We start from the raw sequence: 24,943 nt of genomic DNA on the forward strand, positions 1-24,943 counted from the left end.
GTAGAAGAAATGCTTGGGAAGGACTAAGACATGTGGTCTTGTTGGAGGTGTCATTGGGTGTGGGCTTTGAGGGTTCAAAAGGCTTGTGTCACTCCCAGTGGGCTCTCTGCCTCCCACTTGTGGATGGAGATGTGCGCTCTCAGCTGCTGTGTTCCTAGACCCAACAGGTATGCTGCTGAGAGACATCCAAGGTCCCTGGTGTGCCTTGTAGGCTCTGAAACAGCCACATAGAGTGATGGGGAGTCCTTGTGTCAAAGAGATGAGACTGGGGAGCCTGGTGACTGTTTCCTTATGGCTCTGATGTGTCACAGAGCCAAGCAGCAGTAACAGTTGATGGCATGTTCTGTTACCGTGCTCCACTTCTCTCCCTAAGGTCGTGGCGTTCAGGACTTTCCTACTCCACAGCGACACCATTACATCTGCAATTGTCCCTGGCCCCAGTGATCTGTGTCTGGGTGTGTCCAGTGGAAGTGCCATAGTCATGTGGGGTGGAGGTCTTCTGTCTTCACAGCTGCTCTTACTCACCAAGCATCCCCCAGCTCAGGACTGTTTCTACTGGAGCTGGTCTGGGACACAGGATAGAAAGTAGTAGAGAGAGCTGTGACACCTCTCTCTAACCATCATGAGCCGTGTCATCTGAACAGCAAACTCATGCTGAGTCTTAAGACCAGCTTTGGAGCTGGTTGGTGGTGGGGCACACCTTTAATCCCAGTACTAGGGAGAAAGAGGTAGACTAATCTCTGAGTTCAAGGCCAGCCTGGTCTACAAAACTACAGAGAACCCTGGCGGGGGGCGGGGGGGGGTGAGCTTTGGAGGCCGCTGATGCAGAAAGCTATGCAAAGTTTGTCTTTATTGATTCTGTGTTTGTGTTCTGCAGTGTGCAGAGTTCAAAGCGATGGACCCCATCACCAGTCATTCCCTGGACATCAAGGTCTGGCCAAGGTCACATCTTTATACGTGTGCCCTGTAGCAGGCCTGCTCCAGCACCGATGCCAGGCCTGCTTGAGACTGAGGCCCTCACCATGTGTGGCTTCGTGAGTACAGAGCAACAGCAAGCAGCTCCATGTGAGCCATTCTGTGCACACCAATGGCGTGGACACAGGTCCTGCTCGCAGGACTCCTAGAGACGATCTGCGGGCAGACAGACAGATGTATGTGGTGCTGCAGGTCAGTGTATCCTTCAATGTGAAGGTGCTTCCACAGCGCTATGCAGAATCATTAGCTAGGCTAACACACCACGTCCTTCCTGCCACTGGGAGGCAGGTAAGCGGGAGGCTGTCCTCCGTGACAAAGACAGTTGTGGAGCTAGTAGTGGGGACTGAGCTGCCATGACCTCCCTCTCTCCTTGTGGATGAACCAGGCAGGAGGGAGGAGGGAGAGTGGCCCATGAGGCCTCAGGGCTGAGAGCTGCTGCCAAGCTCAGGGTCAGCAACCAAGGGCTGACTGCTCGGAGCATGCCTTTTTGGTCTGTTCTGGGGACTGTGGGAGGGGGCTCCTTTGTCGCTTCTTCTTCAGCTGCTGCTGTAGTCTCTCTTCTTTCTTCTTCAGGTAAGAGGTCATGTTGTCAAAGGTGGCCTTGTAAAGACTGCGGAAGCCATCATCTGCACCCACAGAGCCTGTGACAAGGACAAGAGATGCCAGGTGAAGTGACTTGGAACATGGTCCAACATATTTCCTCTCACAGTATGGCCTTGGGAATTCTAACTTCCTGACACCTCACAGACCTTGAGGCTCATGTGACCTTACCACCTGGAATCCATATTCAGGCTGGCCCACAGACTGTGGTGAAGGGAAAGAGTAGAGGTGGAAGGAGGGACAAGGTCTTGGCTGACATCCTGTCCAACCATCGACTGAACAGGGACAGAGCCTGCCCAAGGGGAACCTGAGACCAGCCAGTGTCAGTCAACAGCAGGTAGGCACCCTACAGCACCCACAGGAACCACAGCAGTGCGTATGGCTCTGGGTAGTGACAGCAGGCAGCAGACTTCCTCTATTGTTAATCTGATGTGTACTGGCACAGCCTCTCAGCCAGTCTCCCTCTGGTGAGGCACACGCCAGAGACAGTGGCCCTGTGCCGGGTGTGGGTCCCTGACCTCTCGCAGCCAAGGCCACTGCTCAGGGTAGCATGGTCCCCCTCCCTGCCCTATGCTCACGTGCCCCCAACTGTGTGTGCACTATCTCAGAAGCAAAGCCAGGCTTTGGCCTGAGTCTACACCAGGTAACCCTCAACAGAACCAGACTGAGCAGTGGGAAGCCAGCAAATGGTTCAGCAGGAAGGCACCAGCCACCACCTGACAATCTGAGTTTCATCCCACATGGGAAAAGATTCTGAAGAGGTTGTCTGAGACACATAACGATTACACTTAAAAAGCTAGTCAGGAGTTCCTAGGGTGAGCAGCCCAGGTCCACCCAAAGGACTGATGCAGATTTAGTCTGGGCCAGAAGATGCAAACCCTTCCTTACTTTGTCCTGGCTACTTTTATGTCCACTCAACACTAGCTGGAGTCATTCTGAAAGAAGGAAATCTCAACTAAGAAAGTGCCCCACCAGACTGCTCTGTGGCGAGTGAGCCTGCAGGCTTCAGAGGGCAAACACCCCTGAAAGCAAGTTTCAAATCAGATCCTGTAGACTTTAGGAACCCTAACTTCTACAGAGAATTGGTTTTGCACAATTTTTTTTTTTTCTGAGTAATTGTTTCATAAAAGACCAGGTCTGGGTGCTCCTGCCTGGATGACCATTCTCTGTCCAGTAAATCCAACAGTGGTCACCTGCAAGCTCCACACCAACCAGGACACAGGGCCCCAAGTCCTCACTTGCTTCTCACTGCACTTGCAGCAGCAACACACGCTGGTGGCCTGTAGACACACCTTCCTGCACCTGCACATTCTGCTATGTCGTCTCTGTACCACAGACTAACAGTTCTCACCTTCTAGCATGGCCCAGCTCTCACGAAGATGGCTGCAGAGTCTCCTGGACACAGCACCTTCAGGAACAGCCTGCAAGTGACAAGTAAGCAGGGTCAGGACCAAACCAGAGCCCAGAGATGGCAGGCAGAGACCTAGCAGGGCCCATCCTAAGGCACAGGCTCACTATCTCTTAAGGCTAGTCAGATAAAAGCCTTCAGCCCCAGCAGCTCAGCACAGGAAGCCGAAGCTGACTAGGAGCTCCTGGTGCTGTCCCCTCTCACCCACAGCCTCATGCGATTGGCAAGGATGTCCCCACACTGCGCCATCGCATCAGTACTCAGCAAAGTCCCTGCACAACAGAAGAGCAGCCCTCATCAGGCCTAGTGCTGGCTTCACCAGTATGGGATGGGGTGTCAGGCAAATGAACACCCCTGCACACAGGAAAAACTGCCCAAACCAGGGCCCGGACATGCTGACGAGCACCCAGGTCACTTCCCTACATGAGGCCTCCAGTCCCAGCTGCCTCAGGACCTAGATGTGATCAATCTGAGGTTCAGGATTGTAAGGGAACCACAGCTATCCACCTGCCAAACCCTGCCACACCTCCACCTCCACCCCACCCCATCAGAACAACAGGCTCGGTACACGGCGATGCTGCACATACTCACCTGCCACTGACCACCCACAGGCCTCCAGAGCACTAGGGGAGCGTCACGACAGTCCTGCAGAACCCACAGCCCCTGCGAATCCTCAAAGACGATATCCCACACTCGATGAGGGAAAGTCAGCTGCTGTCTGAACACCAGCTGCTGTTTGCTGGCATCAAGCTGGAAGATGAAGACCACAGGAACGCTTTGCAGGAGAGAGAGACTGGTCACCACTGCAACCGCAGGCCCATGGAGGCATTCCATACAACACAGCTTAGCACCAGGCCTGCTTCTACCACCCTGGACCCTGAGCCAGAAGCCAAATGAATCACCCAAACCCTGTGAGATGGTATTTGTTTGCTGTCTTGAATCCTACCCCAAGAACTAACCAATACAGGACAAAGTGAAACGGCCACCCCACCCTAAGTGTATAGACCAATGACCCCTTTGGGGTTCAAAGGACCCTTTCAAAACACATGTTTCTTTACATAATGATTTATAACAGTAACAAAACTGTAGTTATGAAGTAGCATTAGGAAGGTCGAGAACCACTGGTAAAGAGGTCAGCCTCTGAGGAGCTTCTCTCTCTTCTCCAAACCTATATTCTCATTCATAAGGAGAGCTAGGAGCTATCTTAGGAGAAAATGCAGAGCACCAGAGATCTACCCTGGTATTGAGAAAGGGCAGAAAGAACCCCTCAATTACACCTTGCCCCTCAATCTGCCAGATGGTGCTAACTCTTGGGCATATTCCAGCAAGATCAGTTCTGAGTGGAATTGGCCTATGGAATCTCCTGCAACTACACTTCAAAACCAATTAAGTAGAAGATGCCTCTACTTAATTAGAGGGCCCCAGCCCCCTCCCTGAAGAGTAATCAGCGGAGTTAACAGAAGACACAGCCACAGGCCGCTGCCAGTGAAGCCTGCTGTCTTACCACTCACACAGAAGCACTACGCAGCTCTCTTGTCCCCAGAATGCAATCCTGGATGCAGCCAACCCCTGCAAGAAAAAGCAGCTATTTAACCAGGCTCTGCTGGCTGGTCACCATAGGGGAAGAACACAGGCATCACAAATCCCTCATAATGCCAAAGCAGGGCACAGAGGACACAACAACATTCTGGAATCAGTAGGAGGAGGAGGATAGCAGCTAATGTCCCTGTCCTCACACGACAGAAGTGTGTGTGTGACCCACAGCCAAAGCAACAGAATAGTCAGGAAAGCAGGGACATGTGGCAAGAGGGACTGTAATCAGGTAACTGTCCTGTGGGCTTCCATGCTTCCCAGAAGCAGCTTCTGTAAGTCCCAAATTTCATGATGTGTGAAAACAACACCTGTTGCTCATTGTCCTGGCAGAGGGCAGACACCATGCCACCCAATTTTAAGACAGATAGCTGAGAAATCTGGGAACATCCCTGCTGCCAGAGGAAGCATGGGTACAGCAGGTGCCAAGAGAGGCACTCCACGAGCACAGAGAATGCTGGGGGGGGGGTCCTCCCCCGCTGTCCACACTGACAAAGCACAGGCAAGGCTCTCGGCCAACATCATTTTCTCATGCCCATGTGTGCCCGGAGGCCTCTCTGAGAGATGTGAATTATTTTCCAACAGGTGATCAGGCATCTTCAAAACTACAAATCCTGTGTGTTTCTCCCGCACAGGAAGAAATCAGACACTGACATGTTTCTGTGAGAAACTGAGAATGTTTCTCACAGATGACTTCCCCAGAGGCAAGCATGAAGTTACCTTGTGGTCTTGATGGTCTGCAGGCTCCCGAAGGCTAGCCAGGTCACAACACTGCAGCTGGCAGCCACTCCTGTACTCCCAAAGTCTCAAGGTACCATCCTGTGCACACACAGATGAGTTAGCATGTGGGCTCAAGAGGCCTGTCCCAGAAGCAAAAAAGGCTGTGGGAAGGGAGGGGAGTGGAAACACAGGGCATGGCTGGGTGTGGCCAGTGCCCCCACTGACATCTAGGGCTCCCTTATATCTGAGAGCTAACCAATTATGTCATGGAGCACCTAGAAAAGCCTCCGAGAAGACAGGCCAACCAAGACACACGGCCCATGGCACAGCGGACAAAGGCACCAAGATGGCCAGACTCCCCTGTTAATCCACTTACAATGCCTGCTGTGCCCGGACCAGGCAAGTGAACACCCATGCACACACAAACCATATACACAGCCATGAAGAAAGTGGCCACTCTCTAAGAGCCAGAAAGAAGCTCCCTCTAGCGGCCACCCACTGAAATACTTGGCACCCTCGCTGGGGACAAGAGGTGGTTACTGTCTTCTGCCCAGCAGTGACCACTCCAGCAAGCACAACACTTACCCCAGAGGAGGAAAGCAGCAGCTCAGGATGACTGGGCACAACCAAGATGCGGCTCACAAACCTGTGGGGAGTGGAGATAAGTCACCAGGAACACAGGAGGGAGTCCCTCACCCTGCTCAGAAAAGGAAAATCCTGCAGACCTGACCCATAGGTCTGAGAACACGGCTGGGCACTTTCGAGGCCCCAACATTACATCTGGACCAAGGGTGGCAGGGCCCAGTTCTGCTGGAGCACTGTAGGGACATGCAGCCCCACACACCTGCATCCACCCAAGATGCCTACACTCAAGGTCAGCACAGGGAGGAGGAAGAGCACACTTCAGTCAAAGCAGACCCTAAGGTCTGCTACACTCTATGTAGCCAGTCTAGTACTAGCGTCCCAAGGAACCCGCCTGAAGATCCAGCTATCTCAGCCTAGCTCCGTGGCCTCTAACTGTACAGTACAGCGACAACCACTCCGCCACCCCTACCAGAAGTGCACCTGAGCAAGCTGGCTCTCCAGGAATTTCCACACCTACCCTGCAGTCCTTCTGGCCATAAACATGTCTGGAGCACCTGCCAGGCAGCAAGACTGCTCTTGTACCAGCTCTTTATAGAGACCTCAAGGTATCATTCACAAGACCCAGGACTCGTACAATATGTTGGCCCGATGGCTCCCTTCATCCCCACCACCCTGACCCAGGCCTGTTCTGCAGCTGGTCTTTGACCAACAGTTGCCATCTCTTAGGGTGCTTAGTTCTAGTCTTAGGCCATCTAAGAGGAATAACCTGTGAGGACTCTACAGGCCCAAGTCACCCCAAGTTTTCAGCAGGTAAGTGGGAACTAGTCTCCATAAGCCTGAACAACCATCATAGAAAAGGCCACAGAAGGGTTCCTTCTTGCCAGGATAGGCTTCAAAGCTACACAGAGAAACCCTGTCTCGAAAAACCAAAAAAAAAAAAAAAAAAAAAAAAAAAAATTCCTTCCATCTCTGGCCCTGCAGAAACCCAAAAGGCTAATAGGACCAGTTCTTACTGAAGTCACAGTATTCAAGTGACAGATTCCTGCAGAGGGTGGAGGAGGAGCTTTCCCCCTCCCCCCAAGGAAGCAGGCAGCATCCAGAAGAAAGTAGGGAACAGGAGCAGAGGGCTGCCTCCCACACACCCTCCTGTCCCATGAATCAGCACGTGTCAAGATCCTGAGCCAGGAGTGTGTGCCAGCCGGGCCGAGGCTCAGAATTCATCGAGTGACCGAGACACAGTGATGAGGACATGACTGAGGGTAACAAACACTCAAGCCCTGGAGGATGGAAGCCAACTAAGCTATGGCAAGGTACAAGCTGAGTGACACCAGCCTTCTCTCCAAGGCGAACTTCTGCATCCCACTCAAGAAACCAGAGCCAGCTCAGAACTGAAGTCCTTCAGGTTCTCCACCATCTACAATAACGCCCTTTCCCTTCTGAACAGCACCCTATTCGTCAATGCCTCTCATCTAGAGCCACCTGCTAGCAGAGCTCAGGCGGAGACGAACCTGGGGACCCAGTCACTTAACTCCCAACAGCCCAAGTGGCTAAAGGACGCTCCTCAGTCTCCTGACTACTTTCAGCTGGGCTGAGGAGCAACAGCCCAGGAGGTAAGCTCAAAGCAACTGCTTCACATGGCCGACAGCCCTGCAGCTGTCACACCTGGGGGAACCACAGGCCTGGCAGGGCCTTCCGAGCCTAAGCAGCTCTTAGCTGTTGGTAGACTAGTAGGGGCTGCATGCTATCAGGGCCCTGACCCACCCTCATCCATTAGACTTCCCTGACTGAGGAGGAAACAGGATTGCACTTACTCTGTGTGTCCCAAGCAGAAAGCCTCGATGCTGTGCGGAGCAGCAGCCCAGCTGACCCGGATCTTCTCATCCCGGTCCGCAGTGAGCACAAACTGGTCATCAGGACTCACAGCCTACATCACCAGGGGTCAGTAGAAGGAGAGCCACTCACTGGATGGCCTTGCAAAGTACCACAAGAACGCTTGGATTTTGAAGGACTCTCTCGAGGAGCTGCAGTGCAGCTTGGAAGAGCAATGGGAGCTGGCAGGGGACGGAGGGAGTGTCCCCTACTGTGGAGGGTCTCCAGCTTCAATGAGAGCCAGAGCCACACTTCTATACACTGAGACCAAACTCCAATGCCACCCAGGCATACCTGCTGCACTCCCCCCATCCTCCACTGTACAGCGGCAGCCAAGCCAAGCTAGGCACTGCACCCAGCACACTGCACACAGCCCTTGATCTTACCCCACCTCAGTCTGTCCCATTCTACAGACTGGAAGCTAGGGCCCTGGCTGAATCCTAGGAAGGGAAAAGTGGACCCCACTTCACCTGCCAATGCTATTCTACAGTCTGCTGCTCTGGAAGAGCCCCGTGTTTCCTCTCTCTCTGTCCCTGCCCCCACTTTGCCCCCTCTTAAGCCCTGGCTGAGCAGACAGTGTTGTGTGTCCCCCACATACCACATCTAGCAGCATGGAGAGGTGCCCAAGTTCCAACTTGCCACATCCATCAGGCTCCAGCACCGAGAAGGAGTAGACATCTCCAGATTTGTCCGCCACCAAGACCTGATCTTCTGAGGCTGTGAAAACCAGGGCAGTGCACCTCCGCACCACAGTCCTGCAGAACCAGAGAGCTGAGCTGGTTAGTGTCCCAAGTCCACACAGGCCCTCCAGCCAGAGAGACAGTCCCCGACTTAAAATAGTTAGACGTAAAATACTCTGACTTTACCATAGCACAAAGGTGTATCCCTACACCCAGCTCTCACTTTTAGTAATCACCGACTCCAAGTAACCAACCAAACTGTGTAAGGCCTTCTCTTACATAGCTTTGCTCAGCTGTGATTCTGATCACATTTCAAAGATGAGGCTAGTCTCAGATGCTCCACTCTGGGGTGGTCAATGCATTTATCTAAGATTTCATTTTATTGGGGGAGGGAGGAAGAGGGAAAGGGATTGATATGTGAAATTATAATTTTTGTAAAAATTAAATAGATTTCATTTTATTATTATGTGTATGAATTTTTTTACTTGCATGTATGTCTGTGCACATACATTCGTGGTGCCTGCAAAGGCCAGAAGAGGGCGTCAGATCTCCTGTTACTAGAGTAACAGACTGTTGTGAGTCACCATGTGGGTTCTGAGAATCAAACCCAGGTCCTCTGGAACAGCAGCCAGTGCTCTTAACCCACCGAGCCATCACTCCAGATCCTAGTCAATGCATTTTTAACCTAAAAGTAACTCTAATTCAGGAAGAGCTGGCACAACCTGTTCCAGGTTGGAAGCACCTATTGTACGTGCAGAATCAGTATCTTGCACTGCAGAAGGTGGTGCCACAAACATAAAGCAGCACAAAGGAACCGAAAGAAAGCCAATGCTTTTAACCTATTAAACTATACTATAATCCTCCCTCAGGAAAAAAACATAAAAACAAAAAGACAGACACAGAGACATGGTGGAACACAACTTTTTTTTTGTTGGTTTTTTTGAGGCAGGGTTTCTCTGTGGCTTTAGAGGCTGTCCTGGAACTAGCTCTTGTAGACCAGGCTGGTCTCGAACTCACAGAGATCCACCTGAGTGGCGCACACCTTTAATCCTAGCACTCTGGAGGCAGAAGCAGGTAGATCTCTAAGTTTGAGGTTAGTGAGTTTCAGGACAGCCAGGGCTACACAGAAAAACTGTCTCAAAAACAAAACTAAACTGTAAAAGTAAAAAGACAGGCAGGCATGATGACACACATTGTAATCCCAGCACCCAGGAGGCTGAGGAAGGAGGACTGAAGTTCCAGGCCTGGTCTTGTGAGTACTTAATAGAAAACACCCCAGTTTTATTGTACATTTGAAAGGCCCATGATAAAATGCTGAGGAAATCGGCCCTTCCCCAGAACCTTTGTTGCTCAGATGAAGGAGACAAGGGCCAGCTATACTACAAAGCATATGCTCTCTAGAGTCCAGTCTTTGAGTCTTCCCAGCCAGCAGCACCATCTGGCTCTACCTGACCCATCCCACCACCTGTGACTCTGCTGCTAGGCCTGTGCCTAGAGGCAGGAAGCTCCCAAGTACCATCAGACTGTCGCTCCCCTCATACCCAGAAGAATGTGGGCCACAGGCAATACAGGGTAGCCATGGGCCAACCTGCATCCCAGGTAGAAGGTACAGGGACAGCATGGCAGACACCTAGACTACCGAAGTCTGTCAAATTCAACTGATTCACAGCAATCCTTGGCCCAGGTCCCACAGTAAATGCCATCTGTAAGCTGATTCAGTTAAGTGGCAGTGGTTAGTTTCCTCCTCTCCCATACCAGGAGAGGGCACCCAAACCCCCACCCCATAACTGTATACCATATCCTTCTGCACCCGCCACTTACTCTCTAGGACACACACCCTAACACTCTGCAGTGCCAGGACCCTCATCACAGCAGCCCTGCTCTCCCGAGCCACTGCTGGGGCAGAACAGCACCAACACACGCACAGCAGAAGGTTGGCCATATGTGGGTCTGAAACAGAACCTGAAACATGAGGGCAGTGCTCCACATAGACAAGAAGAAAGGGAAGATGTGGCTGCACCCTGCTCCTCCTCTCAGCAGTGCAGCTGCACAGTGGCTGCTCCAGAGGGGAGCAATGGAGAACAAGACAAAGGCAATTAGGCTCTGGGGCCAATGACTCAAAACAAATGGCCTGAGCCGCCTGGCAGCTGAGACTGTGCTAATGAACTCAATGAGCAACTGTGCCAAGCACAAGCTCTGCCCAGCGGTCAAGACAAACCACCAACAAACCACGAGGACTCCAGGATCCTAAAATCCCTGAACCAGATTCCTGTATGAGTCTTCCCATGCCCATGGCTGCTACTCAGCTCCAGGCAGGAATGTCCATGCTGTTAACACCAGCCTGGGACTGTACCATAGAGGCAGCTCTGGGAAGGTGTGAGATGTGGGTAGCAATTTTGGAATCAGGGCCCATGTCAGGTCACCAGACCGGACAGTGTGCAGGGCAGGTCACTCCAGGAACTGAGGCAGTAGCCCCACTGACCCCCACAGAACATGAGCACTCTCCTCTCTGGTGGGTTCCAGAGAAGGGGGAACAAGCTGGTCTCTGCCAAAGCATCTCACTGCTGAACCTGGAAGCTCCCATTTACATAGGTCACTGTCCCAAGCCAGCCTTCAGAGCCACACTGCTCAGGTCCTGCCAGGGATCAAGGGTCCCACAGCTGTCTGGCGGAAGCTCTACCAAATTCACATCCCTGGCAGGCAGCCTACAGCAGAGCAGACTCAGCCACTCTCTGTGAGCTGCTACTGCTTTCTGCAGAACACTTTCCGGAACAGTGCGACTTCACATTCAAGATTTCTCATTCATAACACCACACGTCAAAGCTAAAAGGTGCCATCTGTCCCTTCGCAGTTAGCTGGCAACCATGACCTCCAGCACAAAAGGCCAATAAGGACCCGGTAACCCACCCAAGTGGTGGTTTCTGTGGCCCTACTACTCTGAACTACATCTGAAAAGGATTCAGGGCCATCCACATTAATTCTTCCACATTAAGACTGGAGGCAGAGGCAGGCGATCTATGAGTTTGATGCCAGCCTCGTCTACAGATAAGTTCCAGGACAGCCAGAGCTACACAGAGAAACCCTGTCTCTAAAAAAAAAAAAAAAAAAAAAAAATGAAGGCAGCAGCTGGACAGTCTCCAAGCTGGTCTCAGCCAGGGAGTCCCAGAGAAGCCTGGGGTCCCAGTGGTATGTGATATACACAAAGTCCAATACAGGCAACTGCTGGAACCAGGTTGCATGTCACAGGTATAAAAGGTGGTGTTCCTCAAGGGAGCAGGTGCATCAGATCCCAAGATCTCTGTCCACAAAGTAAAAAAACCACCAGACCGTGGAGTGTGGCAGCCTCCAGTGTGAAGGGGAGTGAGCAACCCCCACTCCCACATACCTCCTGCCACCCTGGACATACCAACCTCCCCTACTCTCTTACCCCACAAACCCTGCTGTCAGACCTCCCACCAGACAGAAAAAGTAAGGACTTTACCTTGCCCCACTAACTGCATGAACTCAAATTCCAAAGGCAGTGTGCAGAATGGATAGAGATCTTTCTATCAGAATTAAAGATCTGAGAATACTGCATGAGAAAACACATGCAAACATGGAAAACAGTTCTGCTATTAGAGACACTGGCTGCTCATGCAAAGGACCTGGGTTCCCAGCATCCACATGGTAGCCCACAACCATTTCTAACTCCAGTTCCAATGGGTCTAACTTTCTCTTTTGGCCTCTTCAGGTACCACTCACATACTCATTGTTCAGACAGACAAGCAGACACACACACATACAGGTAAAAATAAAAACAGCATTTTCAAAAAGATTCTTACACAGGCTGGAGATGAGATCTAATGCCTTACACATGCCAGTGAGGCACACACTAGCCCTAAGAGACATTTTTAAAGCAGGATAACATTACTGTGAGCCCAACCAGTGGAGCTCTATACAGCACAGCAGCTCTCAGAACCTGCACTTCCAGATGCTACCTTCTAAGCCATAGATAGCATTCTTCCACACACCTTTATCCTTGAAGGCACCAGAGTCTCCTTGTCATGTCCCCTAGCTGTGCTGTTGGCCTGATGCAGGATCTAAAGGGAAGGTCAGAGAGCTCTCCAAGCTTACATCTCCTGCTCCACGTGCAGTCCACACAGCCCAGAAGCACTATAACCAAGTAAGCTTATCTGAATGGATCGCACACTGGGGGCCAGCAGTGGAACACATGCTGAGCACCAGGCTCTAGTCACAGCACCTAACAAACACATGGCAGACCATCCCAACCAAGGCTGGCACATTAGAACCTGTGCTGTCATGGTGATCAGGTGATTCTCATGCCTACATCTGTACAACCAGAGCCTTTACTCTACAGGAGAGTCACCATCACATTCTTTTAAAAATCTTATGTGCATATGTGTGGGTTCCTGTGTGTGAATATAAGCATGTGTGTGCCACAGCACACATGTGAAGGTCAGAGGACAAGCTCTGGTAGCACTCCTGGCCTTCTTCACTTTGTTTGAACAGGATCTCCTATTGTTTGCCACTGTGTATACCAGGTTGGCTTGCTGGAGGGCTGTGATTACAGATGCATGCCCTCTATGTCAGCCTTAAGTGGGTTCCAGGATAAAGACACTTGCTGCCAAGCCAGATGACCTGACTTCTAACCCAGGATCCCATGGTAGAAGGACAAACTACCCAAGTGTGTATATATGTGTGTGTGTGTACATCTGCCTACATACATACATACATACATACATACATACACATACATACATACATACATACATATATATATATGTACACACACAAATAAGTAAATTTTAAAAAAGACAGACAACTTCCTGCTGGTGAATCATCCCTCTGTGGGAGGGCCTGAGGAAGCCTGGTCCATGAGTGTCCTTTTGTTTAATTTGTTCTGCTCTGTTTCTAAACAGTGCACATCTATTATCCATCTGAGAAGCAAAAGCACACACACACTGCCATCCTAAGATAGGCAGTGATGTAGGCTTCTATTTTTAAGCCGATGGGAAAAGGGCAGAATGGGTGTTCTTGTTTTTTGCTTGGAGGGGGGGTATTTTGGGGGGTTGGTTGGTTGGTTTTTCAAGACAGTTTCTCTGTGTAGACCTGGCTGTCCTGAACTCACTCTGTAGACCAAGCTGGTCTTGAACTCAGAGATCCACCTGCCTCTGCCTCCCAAGTGCTGGAATTAAAGGTGTGCGCCGCCGCCGCCGCCACCACCACCACCGGAATGTTCTTGCTTTTGATGCCACCTAGAATGCTGGTTTTTTACTCACCTCTTAGAAAATAGGACGAACTAAAAATCTAAATGTTCAGCTGAAGTCCCTGAATACCAATAGTTCAATCAAACACTGCTACCGCAGTTTACCTGACGGGATGAACACACAGGTCCCCTCAGGCTCCTCTGCTTGAGCACTTTATCCATAGCAATGGTGTGGCTCTGGAAGCCATGGAACCTTTAAGAGAGGGCCTAGCTGGCAAACATAAGGCCCCAGGGCAGACCTCGAGAGACTATCCATCCCTGCTTTCCGAATCCTAACATACCAGCAGGTGAGTGAACAACACTATGAACTCTGCCCACATGCCTTCCCTGTCCCAATCAACACACCCCTGACATTACCAGCACCATGCCTGTCATGACGGCACATCCCCGAAAAGCCAGCCAGAATAAACCCTCCTTCCTTAAGTTGCTTCTGTTGGGGAATCTGAAACAGCAACTAGAAAACTGATGGATAAAATCAAGCACAGCTCCACTAGCAGCTGGGTCGAGGGGAGCGTGGGAGAGGGGTTTTGGGGGCCACAGGAAAAGTAAGGCCCGGCTGACTTCACTCCATGTGCTACTGCCGCAGAAGACTCGGGCTCAGGAACCCCAAAGCATCTGTATTACAAGGTTGTTCGAGCCAACAAAATGCAATCCTGTCCACAGTGACACCCACCTCCACTCTCGAGGACAAGGTGGCACTGAGAAAAACAGCATCTCCAGAAACACAGATTCACAGCCGCCTCCTCAACATCACCACCGTAACTTCCCCCATAACCACAGGCCCATTTCTCTCCCTGAACCTTGCCTTCAGAAATGACAGTTACAGTTTGAGAGGAAGAGTAAGTGATGCAGCGTATTTATGTACCTATTGGGAGAAATGACTAGAATACCCACCTGCAGTCCTGCCCAGTTGTCTCACCCTACACCTACCTCGTCTTTTATCTTCTCCTCAGACACAAAAGGATGTAGCCCACCACCTAGCTTACAAATGTGCAACAGCCACTGCCACTTATCCAAAGCCCTGGCATCTTGAGTGTGAGCTAACAGTCCTAATCCTGTCAGGTATATGAGGCCACAGCAACGGGGAATGCAGGAAGACATATGGCATACAGGGTACTGACACTGCAGCCAGAGGAGCAGCTACACAGCCTGGCTCTGCCTTTCCCAGCTCCATGTCCTGAAACGGCTACTTAACCCTACGCCACCCCATGTGGAGGAGCAGGGCCAGGCCACCCTCCCGTGCTATTAGGATTCAGTCAGTTAGTGCATGTACAGCTCTGAAATCAGTGTCTCACACATAGCTGGCACTTCATGTTAGCTGCTATTACAATGGTCCCTGTCACCACTGCTGATGTATGACATGCAAGGACAAGGAGTGCATAGGACATCTTAATGACTCAATGTTAGCATTTCATACCTGACACTCAGACATTGCCATGGTTTTGTACGGAAAAGAATCAGACGCTTACTGTCATCAGTTAAAGCAAAATAGCTGCCAGACTTGGAGAAGGTGGACGCCAGAATCGTGTCACTCCCCTTGTCGATGGGCTGTCCGTCCTCCCTGAAGAAGGGCAGAGGAAGAAAGGAAAACAGTTAGGCCTCACCTGAGTTGCCAAGCTTGTCCATTCTAACACAGGGAAGGCAGAAGACGCTTGGTCAAGCAGGTCATGTAGCCAAAGCATAGTGACGAAACTTAAGGGGAAGTTCAGAGAACAGCTCTGATTTTACAAGCGTGAAACCTAAACCAACAGGAGCCCTCTGCAAACACACTAACATCCAGTGTGCGCTGGAAGCACTCTCAGCAATCACATGGCCTAACCCTCCTAGATATGGACTAATCCAAGGCTAGAAGCAGGGACCAATAATATCGCTAACAAACTGAGTCACAAGACCAAGCTACCACTCAAAACAATCACACACTGCTGTGTCCCTTTCAATTAGTTAATTCCCCACACCTGCTCTCAATGCATTTGATATGCTCCTTATTAATTTAAGGGACCAGTGACAAAAAATGGTTACTAAGGACACTAAAAGTATTTGGGAAGGCCCTTAAAATTATTTCCATGTTTCTTTCTGAGATGGAACTTAGCCTCGCCCCACAACTAGAAATTCCTGCCTCGGCTTACTGGTCTCACCATTCAAACCACAAGTGAGCACGATTCCCCACCATCTCACCCTTTATCTCCTGGCACTGACTTTTTCTCCGCAGCACTGCAGTCGTATGTGAAGACGCAGTCATCGTCACTATAGGGAAGAAACCAGAATGAGAGCTTATCAACACACAGAACTGCTTCTTGTCACTCTAGGACATTTCATCATCATTGAATTGGGGCCTTCTCCAGGACAGAAGAGCCAAGAATTGTCATCTGCTTAACCCCCTAATAGGCTGTATCATGAACAGCCAGCATGTTTCTGTTCTAAATCAGTTCCACCTGGCACAGTGGGGCACACCTGGAATCAGTGGACTCTTCCAGGCACCAAACTGTTGATTCTAAGAGATTATATTCTGATGTTATTTTTTTTAAGATTTATTTATTATGTACACAACAATCTGCCCCCATATATGCCTGCACATCAGAAGAGGGCACCAGATCTCATTATAGATGGCTGTGAGCCACCTTGTGGTTGCTGGGAATTGAACTCGGGACCTCTGGAAGAGTAATCAGTGCTCTTAACCACTGAGGCATCTCTCCAGCCCATGTTCTGATGTTATTTTCAACTGAGCTCTGCTCGCAAATTTAAAACAGTCGAGGCTGTCCTTACATGGTTCAGAAGCATGTCTCACCTGCTGGGGAGAAAGCCCCCACAAGCCTCAGGCACCTACTCATATAGGAATCGCCCACTCTCCCTATTAGAACCTAAGCTCCCTTGGGTGCTCTGGCCCGGTTTAAAGCACCTTGTACTATTGACAGCCGCACCAAAGACTTTTCCAATTAAACACTGAGCTGCAGAAAGAAAAGTCATTTTCCAAGTCTGAAACCTTGCTGGCCAATAGCAGTCCCTCGACGACACAAACTGAGGAACATTCCTAATCTTCAAATGTCAGAGTACGGAAACTAAATGGGAAAAGGAAAAGAAGCCAAAACGGACTGCCACTAAGTCCTTCGGTTCCTGGGTCACTACTTGCTCCACCATTCACTTGAGTCAAGCATCCCTTGACCCACCACTACGGGAATAACGTAAAGCAAAACCACTATTGGGAAGGACTAAGAGGGAGATGCCCGCTTCAGGCTCTGCGTGCATCCTGGGACTGGGAGGTGTCGGGGTATAAACCTAAAAACCCCGCACAGCAGCTAGAGCCGGGTTGCTGGACACAGACAAGGGGCGGGAAGCACGCCTGTGCTCGGTGAGAGCCAGCAGAGTTCGCAATACACCAGGCTCACCAGTGAGGTTCCGGGCAGGTCAGTCTGGAGCACCCAGACCCCAAGTCTGGCCTCCGCGACACGCACGTGACTCGGCCCTCCCCACGACGCGCAGGCGCCGCAAAGTCCGGAAGTGCCCGGACTCCACCCCAACGGAGCGTGCGCCCCAGACCCGCCGTGCAGGTCGTGGGGACTCCGAGGTCGGGGAACAGGGAGGAGGAGGAGGAGGCCTCATTCGGGACAGCGGCGGTGAGGCCCCGCGGTGAGGCCCCGCCACCGGCCCGGGCCTCTTACCTGCTTGTAGTGGAGATGGCCAGGAACCTGCTGCCGCCCCGCACCACGAGCGTTTGGCCGCACAGCGCCAGCCCCGCGGAGCTCGCCATGGGCCCGCCCGCGGCCTCCGCACACGTGCGACGCACCGCGCCCTCCCTGCTGGCGCCCGCCAGTGACGTCACTCAGCGCCGCGCCATGGGCGAGCCGGCTTGGAGCATGCGCACAGGGAGTGGTCGCCTTTGTTTCTGAGTACCCGAGGGTGCTGCTGCTCCAGAGCTGGGTCCTCCCCATGCACCTTTCCTATTGACTGGCTTTCTGGTCCGTCAGGTTCGGTGCTTCTAAGTTCTAGGGCTTCCTCTTGGACGGAGCCTGGTACCCAGAGGGTGCCGGTAAAAAGCTGCCGAATGGCGTCAGTGCTGGATGGCCAGGCCCAGTCTGTCTCAATTCAGGCAAGGCCGCTGGAACTGTGCTACGCACCCTCTTCGTGTACGACAAAGTCGCCTCGATCCCCCCTGTCTAAACGTGTTTAATGGTGTGCCTCCCCAGGTCCACAAAAGACTCGTCCCGTCCCAGTGGCTCTAAAAGGCCCAGAATGCGGTGCTATCTTACTGGTTGGATGTGGGCCCCCGAGGCAGCTCCTAAAAAGATGGTTTATCGACCCCCATCACATCCTAGTCTGTGACTCGCAGCAAAATCAGTCACTAATGCTGTGTAGAATTGCCGTCTTAACGCTGTGCGGATCCCCGAGCGAGTCCATTTTATAAAGCTCCATTTTTCCCTCAGACAGAGTGACTCTTCATTTTACTTGTGCAAGTAAACACTCACCAACTCTAATGCAGAGCAGAGACTGATAAAAATCACTTGTGCAAATTAAATCACCACCTACAAACTAAATAAGTTAAATCAGGGGTGAATCAAAATCCTGAGCTTATCAAACACCAATAAATAATGCAAGCCCTTTGTCTGGGCCCTAAAGAGAAAGTTGTACCTAATGCTAAGGTACCACAGAACACACCTGTCAAAAAAACAAAAACCCACCTGTCATCAAGCCCTTCTGCACAGTGCTGACAATGTGGAAAGGCACAAGCATGTCCATTTATGTAACAGCTTACTCAAAACCTAACATGTGACTCGGGGGAGGGACCCACACATGACAGGATCTTTGGTCGATCACAATTCTGAAGCTCACTGGGCAGAGTTTTTAGTATCCATTGGAGCAGGTTATGCCTTGACTGGGCCTGAGATCTACCCTCTTAGGTGCCTCTCCTTTTCCAGAACTTTCTTGGCTACTTTGATGAAAGAGCCCTTTGAGTGACTTTCCCCCTTCCTGCCCTTGGGAAATCTGGAGCCCAGAGGCCTCTGTTCCTGTTAAACTACCCATTTTATCTTGCACCCGTTGGTGGTGCTTAAGTCCAGGTTCCTGGAAGGTTATTCAGTATTAATGCCCCCCCAAAAAATAGGTGGGCTCCAATTTAAACATAGCTGGGAAGTTACTGGCAATTGATGGCTTCTGGAAGTGAGGGGGTGGTCAACTTTCTTCAAGAATATGGCTCTGAGAAGTCATATGACCCATAATCTAGTAGATGGTTCCATACCCATGTGTACTAGCAGCAATGAGTGAATCACGAGCACACACACAAATAACAAATTTGGCTTCCTCCGGGTTCCTGTTATGTGCTGTTGCCAAATTTCAAATCCCTGAGCAAATGCTACCCAGAAATAATCACTCTGGCAGCAGGTTCAGTTTTTGTTGTTTTGTTTGTTGTTGTTTTGGGGGCTTTTGTTTGTTTGTTTGTGTTGGTTTTTCGAGACAGGGTTTCTCTGTGGCTTTGGAGGCTGTCCTGGAATCCACTCTGTAGACTAGGCTGGCCTCAAACTCACAGAGATCTGCCTGCCTCTGCCTCCAGAGTGCTGGGATTGAAGGCGGACAAGACCATGCTTGCTGCCCCAAAAGCCATTGGCTAAACAGATCAAAATCCTGTAACACACCACCACCTGGCCAGGTTCAGTTTTAGAATTTACTAGGCAATTCACTTTGCCTCTGTGTCTCCCCCTCCGCCCTCTTTCTTCTTCCTCCTACACCTCCTCTCCCCCTCCCCCCTCACTGCTAACTACTTAGGTTTCTTCCCCCCACTTTCAAATAATTGCTACAATTAAATTGTCAAATTCCCCCCTGGACCCTGCTGGGATACTAATTAGGAAATAATTGAATGTATTAAACTGTTTGGAAGAAAATTAGCATGTTTAAAAAAAAGAAAAGAAAATTAGCATGTTTATAGTGTGTAGAAACACCTTTTCTCTTCCTCTAATAGCTTCTCTTATAGTATTATCTGACATTATCCTTTAAAGGCATAGACGAAATATTTAAATATACCCTTACCAAAATATATGGGGTTTTGCTCACATAATGAGATCTTTTAAAATTATATTTGGTATTTGTTCCTGCTGTCTAGAGATGCAGTTTGTATTTTTGCAAATTGCTCTTTCACCCAGCAGTTTTTCTGATTCTCACCATGTTTCTCACTATCTCATGGGACTTGCTAGCAGACATTGCCAGCTGTCCTGGAATGTAGCCATCTGCCCTTGCAGAGGGAGGGGCCATTGCAGGCTACCTAGGTCTTCAGGTCAGCTCTGTGCTGTTGTGGCCCGGCCTTTCTCAGCCCCAAACCACAGAAGTCACGAGGTCCGGCCTGAGTGGGGGAGCATGGACTTGGAAATTCCTAGTAACCCAATGGTGATAAAGACCAGACACAGGCATCTTGTCATCTTTGGAGAGCTCTCAGTTCCATGCTGCGAACTGCCATTTATTCTAGGATTTTCCTCAACTGCTTTCTAACCATTATCCAGTGATAGCAGTGTTAGACCCCCAAAAACTCAAGTATCCAGGGTCCCAGGCCACGTTCTCGGTCACCCCAATCACCAGGCGGATTCGAGAGCTTGCTGCAAACTGCACGAGGCTTTATTGTAATTTAACGAGCTAACCCCATGTTAGTTCGGGTCTTTTACCCACCCGCCATGGCAGATGGCTAGAAAAGACGGTTCGAAGCCGCTGCGTACAGATCTTTATAGGGCAGCGTAAGGGGAGTGTCTAGGGGTACGCACAGGCTCACGATTGGTGTGCCTCCAGGCTTAGAGGGCTTGCCCTGTGTTGATTGGTCAACTGGTTGTTATGGCCCATAGGCCCTCCCAGGGTGGTTGCTATGCTCTCTACGTCATTGCTGTGCTTTGTCCGTAAAGCACACCCAGGGTCCTAAAGCATAGCGCCACCAGCTAACTTCCGATTGGTTCCTTGTCACCAGGCAGGCATCTAACTTTCTAGTGTCTGGGACAAGGTCATAGAAGCACGTGTTCGGCTGTTATGGCTGCCAAAAGGGAAGCTGGTCCCTTCAGCAGAGACTATTCCCCGAACCTCTCTCTCTAGGCCCTCTCAACAGAAACCCCCAAACAGTCTCTACCCACGTAGACTTGGCCCTCTGCCCAGGTGCAGGCCTATTCAAATGCTTAGTTCTGTGGGACATTCTCCACTGAGGCTATGCCATTCAACAGCAAATCAGCTAGTGTCCACAATATAATGCAGACAGAGCTCCTGAGCTCCAGAGGTTTGGACCCTGAGAAATCCTCTAATGGAATTTTTCTCGGCTCCCGACACTGTGCCAGATGAGTTTCTCCAGAACACCCAGACAAAAAAATGTGTTCTCCTGAACAGCACTCACCACTGTTGGACAAGCCCATGTGGTCCCACATGTGACCCCACTCAGGCTTTGCAGTGCCACCTAATCTCCATCCCAGAGGAGATGGTGGCTTCCTGCTGTGGTGAATCTCTTCAGCACTTCCATCATGGTGCACTGTCCTTAAATGTCCCCGCCAAAATTCACATTGAAGTTCATTGTGGGTTAAGAGGCACAGGGGTTAAGAGCTGCTCTTTCAGAGAATCCAGGTGCAATTCCCAGGATCCACATGGTGGCTCACAATTATCTGCAACTCCAGTTCCAGGGGATCTATCGCCCTTTTCTGGCTTTGGGGGGTAATGTATGCACATGGTTCATGGGCATACATTCAGGCCACACACCCATTCACATAAAACAAAAATAAAGAAATCACAACCACCAGGCGGTGGTGGCGCATGCCTTTAATCCCAGCACTTGGAAGGCAGAGGCAGGCGGATCTCTGTGAGTTCGAGACCAGCCTGGTCTACAAGAGCTAGTTCCAGGACAGCCTCCAAAGACACAGGGAAACCCTGTCTCGAAAAACCAAACAAACAAAAAAAGAAAGAAAGAAAGAAAGAAAGAAAGAAAGAAAGAAAGAAATCACAACCTAGTGTGGTGGCACACACCTCTAATCCTAGCCCTCAAAAGGCAGAGGCAAGCAGATTTCTGTGAGTTGAAAGCCATCCTAGTCTACATCGTGAGTTGCAGGACAGCCAGGGCTATGTAGAGAGACCTTGTCTCAAAAATAAATATTTTTTGAAGATTTATTTATTCATGTATTTTATGTATACAAGTGCTTTGTCTTCATGTATGTCTGCACACTAGAAGAGGGCATTTTAAAATTTATTTTAACTTTATTTTATTTGTATTGGTGTGAAGGTGTCAGATCCACAGGAACTGGAGTTTCAGACAGCTGTGAGCTGCCATGTGATTGCTGGGAATTGAACCCGGGTCCTCTGGAAGTGCAGCCAGTGCTCTTAACCACTGAGCATCTCTCCAACCCCTAAATAACTCTTCTTTTTGTGTGTGCATTTTACATGCATGCTGGAGACTCAAACTCAGGTCCTCATGACTACATAGCAAGTGCCCTTACCCACGGAGCCGTCTTCCCTGCTAAATAATTAGTCTTCATATGAAAAAAAGAATCCAGTCTCCACTTTGAGGTATTAAGTAATCAGGCCAGATGGGATAGTTAAGAAGTAACTAGGTCACAGGGGACAGATCATCCATCCATCATCAACAGGCCAAAGAGCTATCTCAGGAGTGGGTCTGTTAGGAAGGCCAGGTTGGATGGGCCCCATCCAGTCATGTGATGCTCTGCACTGCCTAAAACCTCTGCAGATTGTCCCCTACCTCATGAAGGCCGTCAGCAAATACAGTCCACCTTAGACTCCAAGCCTCCAGAACCTTAAACCAAATGAACCTTTGTTCTTTATGAATTATCCAGTGTTCGGTCATGCATTTCAACAACAGAAAATAGGAGTTAAGTGTCAGACTATGGACAAAAATAATCCACCCCCCCCCCACTCCCAGTATTCTTTTCAAGACAGGGTTTCTCTGTATAGCTTTGGAGCCTATCCTGGCACTCACTCAGTAGACCAGGCTGGCCTCGAACTCACAGAGACTCGCCTGCCTCTGCCTTCCGAGTACTGGGATTAAAGGCGTGCGCCACCAATGCCCGGCTCACCCCCAGTATTCTTCAAATAGAGTTTAATTAACCTTTAGGAGACAGAATTCTGTGTGACCTATAGAAAAATGACAGCCACCACCAGCACCCCATCCCCAACCCTGGTCTAAAGCTGCTAGTTGCTGCTTTCTAGAGGTAGAGGACACGTGCTGTGGAACCTTGGATAGAGCTAAGAACAGAGGAGCAGCCTCAGCCACCAGCACAATCTAGGCCACAGCACTTTGCTGACTGGGACATGTCAGAGCAATGGTCCCTCCAGAATCTCCTGAAATCTTGATCTGGCTTCTACTTCAGGTTCAGCAGCACTTTAAACTTTACTTCTTGCAGAGCTAGAGAGATGGCTGGAGGGGGTGGGGGTAGGCGTTCATGCATTCTGCACTTTGAGAGGACCCAACTTTGGTTTCCAGCACCAACATTGACCTCTATGGGATTACAATTACCTGTAACTCCAGTTCCAGGAAGATCTGTGACCCAGCATCCTCTTCTGGTCTACACAGGCACTGCACACACATGTACAAACACACACAGAAGCGTTCTTGTATACATAACAGAAAATAATAATAATAAAAAAACCTAAATCTTAGCCAGGTGTGGTGGGGCACACCTTTAATCCTAGCACTTGGAAGGCAGAGGCAGGTGGATCTCTGTGAGTTCATGGGCACCCTGGTCATGAGTTCTAGGATAACCAGGGCTACAAAGAGAGCCTCTGTCTCACAAAACAAACAAACAAAAACCCAAGATAAATAAATAAACCTTTAAAAATTTATATCTTGTACTTGTCCCCCAACCCTCTGCCACACTCCCCCACCTGTACTTCTGGTATTGTGTGTTCTGTATAATAGCCCTGGCTGTTCTGGAACTCACTCTGTATACCAGATCAGCCTCAAACTCGAGATCCTCTGCCTCTCAAGTGCTGGAATTAAAGGTGTGCACCACCACCCAACAGTTATTTTGTTGTTGTTTTGTTTTGTTTTTGTTTTTTATTTTTGTGGCAGGGTCTTACTATATAGACCAGGTTTCTCTTGAACTCATGGAGATCTGACTGCCTCTGCCTCCAACAAGTGCTGAGATTAAAGGTGTGAGCCACAAAACTCAGCCTTTTCCCCCTCTTTGACCAAATGCTATTTAGGTTCTGGCTTCCCCCACTGTGCTGTGTAAGCTTCCTGATAGGTTCTGTCCCTGATAGGCTTAAGCACTGATGTATAGACACTGCACTGTAACTTTTCCAGTCACAATCCCCATCGTGTGATCTTTCCCAAAGATATGAAACATTTATGCAAGCCTGATGGAGAGGGCACTGACAGACCAAAGGATTCAATCTGTTCCACAAATAAATAAACCACTCCAACTTTCATCTCAAGGAGAATGAGAGATCATTTGTTCTGAGCGAGCACAGATTTAGGTTCCATATTCCAATGTGGAAGCGGTTTCATGAAGTTTTTATGGTAACAGAACAAAGAGGAATTACAAACCAAGGCACCACTTAAATACATTGGTGGGGATGTTGAATGGCAGTTTCAGCAATGTGGAGAAATCTCAGCTGGAAGTCTGAGCTGCCACCTCATAACTCTTAGCCCTTTGATTAGTGGAGAAGGAGGTTTGGTTAAGTTAATACATCCCAAGGATTTTATCTATTTGTCAGTATGTTAGGTCACACACAGAGGAACACAAGAAATGACTACTTAGGAGGCTAAAGATAGCCCAAGGTAAAGTGTAATCAGGCTCTGGCCCTGCAACATTCCAACCTCACCACTAGTTAGTGCAGTTCTAACTAGTCACTCAGCCTCTGCAGACAGCGGCCTTCCAGGAATTCTTCATACATCCAAGTCCAGTCTGGTGAACCAATGAATTTATTTTTGGCTGTTTACAGAGCATGACTAGAGGCATCTACACTAATTGGAAGTCCTCTGAACACCTCACAGGCAGCCTTACCACCAAGCACATCCATCTCCCTTGGAGGACTCACAAAGAGCTGCGTCACTCAAAACTCCCACCCCTAATGAATTCTTTACCTCTTCCATAGTCTTGAGGGAGGCCTCATGAGCCTCATGCTCCCTCTAGGAGGAAATGCCAATGGTCCAGACTTGTGAGGAAGCTCCATGGAGCTTCATCTACTCTAATTCCAAGCAGGGCTCATGTCCAGCCCTGAGGAAACAACCATATTGCACTCATGTTCCCTCCACACAAAATATCCCCAAAGCTCCCCACCACCCACTCTTGT

At 49.9% G+C, this 24,943-nt stretch overlaps 1 protein-coding gene across 5 annotated transcripts; it reads right to left on the reverse strand.

The window, feature by feature from the left end:
• Nucleotides 1-830: 830 nt before the first annotated feature.
• Nucleotides 831-17,508, reverse strand: Wdr4 (WD repeat domain 4). 5 transcript variants are annotated; one of them, XM_027394386.2, is made up of 11 exons: nt 17,350-17,508; nt 15,869-15,937; nt 15,163-15,254; nt 8,346-8,518; nt 7,690-7,802; nt 5,879-5,939; nt 5,294-5,392; nt 4,488-4,552; nt 3,575-3,758; nt 2,927-2,996; nt 831-1,616 (listed from the first exon to the last, which is right to left on the reverse strand). In XM_027394386.2, the coding sequence occupies exons 1-11, from the start codon at nt 17,436-17,438 to the stop codon at nt 1,426-1,428; spliced, it is 1,206 nt and encodes a 401-aa protein (XP_027250187.1). In that variant the 5' UTR covers nt 17,439-17,508; the 3' UTR covers nt 831-1,425. The 5 variants fall into 5 exon arrangements, with proteins under 5 accessions (XP_027250187.1, XP_027250186.1, XP_027250189.1 ...); XM_027394385.2 differs by having other exon boundaries at nt 8,346-8,502; nt 15,111-15,254; XM_027394388.2 differs by lacking the exon at nt 17,350-17,508 and adding an exon at nt 17,077-17,188 and having other exon boundaries at nt 8,346-8,502.
• Between the last annotated feature and the right edge of the window lie 7,435 nt (nt 17,509-24,943).

The sequence above is a fragment of the Cricetulus griseus genome (genome assembly GCF_003668045.3).
Source record: "Cricetulus griseus strain 17A/GY chromosome 1 unlocalized genomic scaffold, alternate assembly CriGri-PICRH-1.0 chr1_0, whole genome shotgun sequence".
Classification (NCBI taxonomy): Eukaryota; Metazoa; Chordata; class Mammalia; order Rodentia; family Cricetidae; genus Cricetulus; species Cricetulus griseus.

Excerpts from the sequence above, each read along its gene's own strand:
- Wdr4 (XM_027394385.2), bottom strand. The coding sequence starts at position 17,438 with ATGGCGAGCTCCGCGGGGCTGGCGCTGTGCGGCCAAACGCTCGTGGTG. Across the intron at positions 8,503-15,110 it reads TGGCAATGTCTGAGTGTCAG|GACTGTGGTGCGGAGGTGCA; the intron begins GTATGAAATGCT and ends CTGGTTCTGCAG. Across the intron at positions 5,393-5,878 it reads TGCTGCTTTCCTCCTCTGGG|GATGGTACCTTGAGACTTTG; the intron begins GTAAGTGTTGTG and ends GTGTGTGCACAG.